Genomic DNA, 7500 nt, shown 5'->3' on the forward strand with positions numbered 1-7500 from the left:
TCTGTCCCGCTCTCTCAATCCCGTCTGTCCCTCTCTCTCAATCCGTCTGTCACTCTCTCTCTCAATCCGTCTGTCCCTGTCTCTCAATCCGTCTGTCCCTCTCTCAATCCGTCTGTCCCTCTCTCAATCCGTCTGTCCCTCTCTCTCAATCCGTCTGTCCCTCTCTCTCAATCCGTCTGTCCTCTCTCTCAATCCGTCTGTCCCTCTCTCTCAATCCGTCTGTCCCTCTCTCTCAATCCGTCTGTCCCTCCCTCTCAATCCGTCTGTCCCTCCCTCTCAATCCGTCTGTCCCTCCCTCTCAATCCGTCTGTCCCTCCCTCTCTCAATCCGTCTGTCCCTCTCTCTCAATCCGTCTGTCCCTCTCTCTCAATCCGTCTGTCCCTCTCTCTCAATCCGTCTGTCCCTCTCTCTCAATCCGTCTGTCCCTCTCTCTCAATCCGTCTGTCCCTCTCTCTCAATCGTCTGTCCCTCCCTCTCAATCCGTCTGTCCCTCCCTCTCAATCCGTCTGTCCCTCCCTCTCAATCCGTCTGTCCCTCTCTCTCAATCCGTCTGTCCCTCTCTCTCAATCCGTCTGTCCCTCTCTCTCAATCTGTTTGTCTGTCCCTCTCTCTCAATCCGTCTGTCCCTCTCTCTCAATCCGTCTGTCCCTCTCTCTCAATCCGTCTGTCCCTCTCTCTCAATCCGTCTGTCCCTCTCTCTCAATCCGTCTGTCCCTCTCTCTCAATCCGTCTGTCCCTCTCTCTCAATCTGTCTGTCCCTCCCTCTCAATCCGTCTGTCCCTCTCTCTCAATCCGTCTGTCCCTCTCTCTCAATCCGTCTGTCCCTCTCTCTCAATCTGTCTGTCCCTCTCTCTCAATCTGTCTGTCCCTCTCCCTTTGTCTGCTCAAGTCACTTGTTTCCCAACTCAGCCCTCTCTGACTATCAGTCTGTGTTGCGAGTTCAGTGTGTGTGTGTGTGTGTGTGTGGTGCAGTCTTGTTCACACACAGTAAAACATGAATATGTGTAAACCAGAGTGGTGGTAGGCTAGCAGGAGGTTCATCTACAGCTCTGAGATTGATGCCCTATCACATCCTCACATACAGCCTACTTCCTATCATTCATTATTTATTCAACCTTGCAGAGCAGCATTTATAGTGGATAGGGAGAGGAAGGCAGCCCCACATATCCAACCAGAGGGCGGCCCCACATATCCAACCAGAGGGCAGCTCCACATATCCAACCAGAGGGCGGCTCCACATATCCAACCAGAGGGCGGCTCCACATATCCAACCAGAGGGCAGCTCCACATATCCAACCAGAGGGCGGCTCCACATATCCAACCAGAGGGCAGCTCCACATATCCAACCAGAGGACAGCTCCACATATCCAACCAGAGGACAGCTCCACATATCCAACCAGAGGACAGCTCCACATATCCAACCAGAGGGCAGCTCCACATATCCAACCAGAGGGCAGCTCCACATATCCAACCAGAGGACAGCTCCACATATCCAACCAGAGGACAGCTCCACATATCCAACCAGAGGACAGGTCCACATATCCAACCAGAGGACAGCTCCACATATCCAACCAGAGGGCAGCTCCACATATCCAACCAGAGGACAGCTCCACATATCCAACCCCATCAACACCAGGGGGACACCAGACATTTGCCGAGACGAGCACCAGTACAGCAGCCTTCGAGCGTTTCAGAGTGTAGGAATTGTGCCTGATGGTTAATCAATCAGATAGGGTTTACATGAGCCTAGAGGTTGGTAGTCTCCTGATACCCTTCCCCATGGACTTCCTTTCAGGAGGCCTGGCTCTGGGGCTGTGAGTGTGAGGCTGTGAGTGTGTGGCTGTGAGTGTGTGAGGCTGTGATACATTCTTACATGATCTTCTGTTGGAGATCTTCTGGGGCTGAAGAACACTGGCGGCGGGACGACGCAGAGCAAACCTCCTGGAGAAAAAAGAGGAAGAGAGGAAAGTGGGAGGAGAGAGAGACAGGATAGGAAAGAAAGAGAGTATAGGAGAAGAAATAGGGAGTAGAGGTGAGAGGAGAGGAAAGAGAGTATAGGAGAGGAAAGAGAGTATAGGAGAGGAAAGAGGGAGGAGGAGAGGAAAGAGAGTATAGGAGAGGAAAGAGGGAGGAGGAGAGAGGAAAGAGAGTATAGGAGAGGAAAGAGAGTATAGGAGAGGAAAGAGGGAGGAGGAGAGGAAAGAGAGTATAGGAGAGGAAAGAGGGAGGAGGAGAGAGAGGAAAGAGAGTATAGGAGAGGAAAGAGAGTATAGGAGAGGAAAGAGGGAGGAGGAGAGAGAGGAAAGAGAGTATAGGAGAGGAAAGAGGGAGGGAGAGGAAAGAGAGTATAAGAGAGGAAAGAGGGAGAAGAGGAAAGAGAGTATAGGAGAGGAAAGAGAGTATAGGAGAGGAAAGAGAGTATAGGAGAGGAAAGAGAGTATAGGAGAGGAAAGAGGGAGGAGAGGTGAGAGAGACAGGATAGGAGATGAAATCGGGAGAAAAGAGAGGACAGGAGAGGAGATGAAATCGGGAGAAAAGAGAGGACAGGAGAGGAGATGAAATCGGGAGAAAAGAGAGGACAGGAGAGGAAAGAGGGAGTAGAGGTGAGAGACAGGATAGGAGATGAAATCGGGAGAAAAGAGAGAGGACAGGAGAGGAAAGAGGGAGTAGAGGTGAGAGAGACAGGATAGGAGACAAAATTGGGAGGAGAGACAGAGAGAGAGGGGGGTAGGAGAGGAAATAGGGAGGAGAGAGAGGATAGGAAAGGAGGGAGACGATAGAAGACGAAAGAGGGAGGAAAAGAGAGGAGAGGAGAGCGAGAGGAGAGAGAGAGGAGAGGAGAGCGAGAGGAGAGAGAGAGAGGAGAGGAAAGGAGAGAGAGACAACAAGGAGAGAGAGTCAGGGGAGACAGACAGAGAGGAGAGACAGACAGAGAGGAGAGACAGAAACAGCGAGGAAAGAGACAGAGGAGGAGAGGAGAGAAAGACAGCGAGGAGAGAGGAGGGGAGGAGAGAGAGAGAGGAGAGAGAGACAGCGAGGAGAGGAGGGGAGGAGAGAGAGACAGAGAGGAGAGAGACAGCGAGGAAGAGAGAGACAGCGAGAAGAGGAGAGACAGCGAGGAGAGACAGCGAGGAGAGAGAGAGAGAGACAGCGATGAGAGGAGAGAGAGACAGCGATGAGAGGAGAGAGAGACAGCGATGAGAGGAGAGGGAGAAAGCGAGGAGAGAGACAGCGAGGAGAGGAGAGAGAGAGGCGAGAGACAGCGATGAGAGAGAAGAGAGAGAAAGCGAGGAGAGGAGAGAGTCAGCGAGGAGAGAAGAGAGGAGAGAGAAGAATCCCAATAAAACCATCAGCTTTCACAGTCCCACTGGGATTAATAAACCCTTTCTGGTATAATACCTAGAAACATCCTTAAATATCCATCACGTTCATTCTTTAGGGTAAAAAAAAATGAAAGAAGAGGAGCGAGAGGGAGAAAGATAGAGAAAAAGAGTGTCAGGAATAAATGTGAAGGATTTAGATTTTTTTGGGGGGGCAATTTTTTTTTCTCTGCACTCGTTGATGTTCAGACGGAGCCAAGAAACTGCCCCAGTCCTCCAGCCCAGTCCTCCAGCCCAGTCCTCCAGCCCAGTGATGCACATCAGCAGCCATCTGTGCTTGCCACTGATGTGTGATTTTCCATCCACTCCCCTTCCAAAGTGCTATCATTTTCTGTCATGACTCATTTTGGGCCAGACGCGCACGGAAATCCAAAGTATTTTGGCAGCGCCAGGCAAGAGGGGAGGCGGGTAGAAGGAGGGAGGGAGGAGAGGGGGGAAAAAGGAAAGAGAAAGAAATAGTCATTCCTTTCATTGTGACGGCAGTGAAACACTCCAAGCCTGGACAGGGCTTGTAATGGGGGTGGCAGACAGACAGGTAACACTACCGTTCAAAAGTTTGGGGTCACTTTGAAATGTCCTTGTTCTTTAAAGAAAAGCTCATTTTTTGCCCATTATAATAACATTAAATTGATCAGAAATACAGTGTAGACATTGTTAATGTTGTAAAAGACTGTTGTCGCTGGAAACCGCAGATTTTTAATGGAATATCTACATAGGCGTACAGAGCCCCATTATCAGCAGCCATCACTCCTGTGTTCCAACGGCATGTTGTGTTAGCTAATCCAAGTTTATCATTTTAAAAGGCTAATTGATCATTAGAAAACCCTTTTGCAATTATGTTAGCACAGCTAAAAACTGTTTTCCTGATTAAAGAACCAATAAAACTGGACTTCTTCAGACTAGTTGAGTATCTGGAGCATCAGCATTTGTGGGTTCAATTACAGGCTCAAAATGGCAAAAGTACTTTCTTACTCAAAAGTACTTTCTTCTGAAACTCATCGGTCTATTCTTGTTTCTGAGAAATGAAAGCTATTCCATGAGAGAAATTGCCAATAAACATGAAGATCTCATACAACGCTGTGTACTACTCCCTTCACAGAACAGCGCATGCTGTCTCTAACCAGAATAAAAATAGGAGTGGGAGGCCCCGGTGCACAACTGAGCAAGAAGACAAGTACATTAGTGTCTAGTTTGAGAAACAGATGCCTCACAAGTCCTCAACTGGCAGCTTCATTAAATAGTACCCGCAAAACACCAGTCTCAACATCAACAGTGAAGAGGTGACTCCGGGATGCTGGCCTTCTAGGCAGAGTTGCAAAGAAAAGCCATATCTCAGACTGGCCAATAAAAAGTAAAGATTAAGATGGGAAAAAGAACACAGACGCTGAACAGAGGAACTCTGCCTAGCAGGTCAGCATCTTCACTGTTGACGTTGAGTCTGGTGTTAAGAAATTGCTTTTCTTTCAAAACAAGGACATTTCTAAGTGACCCCAAACTTTTGAACGGTAGTGTATATAGACAGGTATTGTAATGGGGGTGGCAGACAGACAGGTAGGGGGAGAGGAGGACAGGGGGAGGAGGACAGGGGGTAGGGGGAGAGGAGGACAGGAGGTAGGGGGACAGGAGGACAGGAGGTAGGGGGACAGGAGGACAGGGGGAAAGGAGGACAGGGGGAGAGGAGGACGGAGGACAGGGGGTAGGGGGACAGGGGACAGGAGGACAGGGGGTAGGGGAGACAGGAGGACAGGGGTAGGGGAGACAGGAGGACAGGGGGTAGGGGAGACAGGAGGGAGACAGGAGGACAGGGGGAGAGAAGGACAGGGGTAGGGGGACAGGAGGACAGGGATAGGTTGTGTGGGTTGGTGTTTGGTCCATGGGTAGCTCACTCACCTCTCCTGGAACTGTTTGGAGGGGATGAGGCCTGCGCGAGGGTTGGCATGGCCATCTTGTTTAGCCTGCCACCAGTTGGCATCATCCTGGCTCATGATCTGAAGGATATCTCCCCTCTTGAAGGCCAGGCCCGCCTCCTTACACGGGATGGCTTTGTCCTCCGCTGGGTCGTAGTCAAACAGTGTCTTCACAAACATCTGGAGAGAGATGGGAGGTTGAGAGAGAAAGAGAGAGAAGTTATAAAAAGGACGACAGCGGTTTCTTCACCTTACCTTTTGTCTCCTCTCCCCACTAGTCACCGTGGCAACATCAAGGTAGGCCGTCGCTACGAAGATCTAAACCTGCCCGGCTTCGGAACCAGATCAGACACACTTCACTGTTGCTTAATGTGATTGGCCAGGAAAGGTCAACACAATCAGGAGTTTGTCTATTACCTGCCTGAAGCCATTGGCTCTAGTCTCTCTGGGTTATTCCATCAACATGGCCTGCGTCCCAAATGGCACCATATTCCTGACATAGTGCACTAGTTTGACCAGGACCGATAGGGCTCTGGTGAAAAGTAGTGCACTGTATGGAATGGAGGAGGAACACCCCCACATACTAAAGTCTGTCAGCTGTCTTTGAGCGTGGCGAGAGTTTAACATCTCCTGAGTCACAGACTCTAAATGTGACTCCTACTTCGTTCTGCTTTGTGATCTGGGCTGATTCGCAGGTCCAAATTAACTTCGGTAATCTTTCCCTACTGAAGAGGGAAACATATTTTGCAGAGATGGGCTAATTTATTTTGGCAGTCAGCGGAGGGACACAGAGCGTCATCAACAGAAGTAAGACCTGGGAGAGAGAAAGGAGCGGAGACTTGGACAACTTTCCCTTTATAGGGAAAACAACTCACTACATCCTCACTCCAAGACGCTAAAGCAGTCACAGTAAATTACCAGTCCTTAGCCACTGGTGAATATGTGCAGACAGACAGACAGACAGACAGACAGACAGACAGACAGACAGACAGACAGACAGACAGACAGACAGACAGACAGACAGACAGACAGACAGACAGACAGACAGACAGACAGACAGACAGACAGACAGACAGACAGACAGACAGACAGACAGACAGACAGACAGACAGACAGACAGACAGACAGACAGACAGACAGACAGACAGACAGACAGACAGACAGACAGACAGACAGACAGACAGACAGACAGACAGACAGACAGACAGACAGACAGACAGACAGACAGACAGACAGACAGACAGACAGACAGACAGACAGACAGACAGACAGACAGACAGACAGACAGACAGACAGACAGACAGACAGACAGACAGACAGACAGACAGACAGACAGACAGACAGACAGACAGACAGACAGACAGACAGACAGACAGACAGACAGACAGACAGACAGACAGACAGACAGACAGACAGACAGACAGACAGACAGACAGACAGACAGACAGACAGACAGACAGACAGACAGACAGACAGACAGACAGACAGACAGACAGACAGACAGACAGACAGACAGACAGACAGACAGACAGACAGACAGACAGACAGACAGACAGACAGACAGACAGACAGACACAGAGACAGACACAGGACAGACAGACAGAGACAGAGACAGACACAGGAGACAGACAGAGACAGACAGACAGAGACAGACAGAGACAGACAGAGACAGACAGACAGACAGAGACAGACAGACAGACAGACAAAGACAGGAGACAGACAGAGACAGGAGACAGACAGAGACAGGAGACAGACAGAGACAGGAGACAGACAGAGACAGACAGAGACAGCGGGGTAACATCTCTGTATGTGTCAGGGTGATTTAAGGAGGGCTACATTGCCATGTGGTGAAATTATGTATCAAATGGGGACACTTTGTTTGGGTCTGAGCAAGGAGGAAACACACTTTCTGGCTCTACAGCCTAACAGCAGTATACACCAATACATCCTTGCTGAAAGCTCCTGCTTCGCTCTCCCTCTCCTCTCCTCTGGTCCATCTTTCTTTTTCTCTCTACAGTTTTACACATGTGTACCCAATTAGCCCGCACTTCAATGTATTTATTATAGCCAAGGAAAGAGAGTAAACTAGCTCTTCTCAGAGGGGAGTCTAAAGTTCTGGCAGCGATACACAGGTTCAGATTGATATCTGAAATGACCATATTAAAACCATTAAACTATGACAGAGAGAACAACCCAGCCCTCCTCCAACCCAC

At 49.7% G+C, this 7500-nt stretch overlaps 1 protein-coding gene across 4 annotated transcripts in view; it reads right to left on the reverse strand.

The window, feature by feature from the left end:
* Positions 1-7500, reverse strand: part of LOC112216522 (MAGUK p55 subfamily member 7-like) — a 291219-nt gene that overhangs the window by 99182 nt on the left and 184537 nt on the right. For 3 of the 4 annotated variants that reach the window (XM_042299106.1, XM_042299104.1, XM_042299105.1), the window contains 2 exons: positions 5271-5467; positions 1874-1941 (listed from right to left, as the gene is read on the reverse strand). In XM_042299106.1, coding sequence (XP_042155040.1) covers positions 1874-1941; positions 5271-5467 — 265 coding nt within the window. The remainder of the gene's footprint in view (positions 1-1873; positions 1942-5270; positions 5468-7500) is intronic. The other variant, XM_042299107.1, reaches the window with a different exon arrangement.

Source organism: Oncorhynchus tshawytscha, linkage group LG16, assembly GCF_018296145.1.
Source record: "Oncorhynchus tshawytscha isolate Ot180627B linkage group LG16, Otsh_v2.0, whole genome shotgun sequence".
NCBI classification, from domain to species: domain Eukaryota; kingdom Metazoa; phylum Chordata; class Actinopteri; order Salmoniformes; family Salmonidae; genus Oncorhynchus; species Oncorhynchus tshawytscha.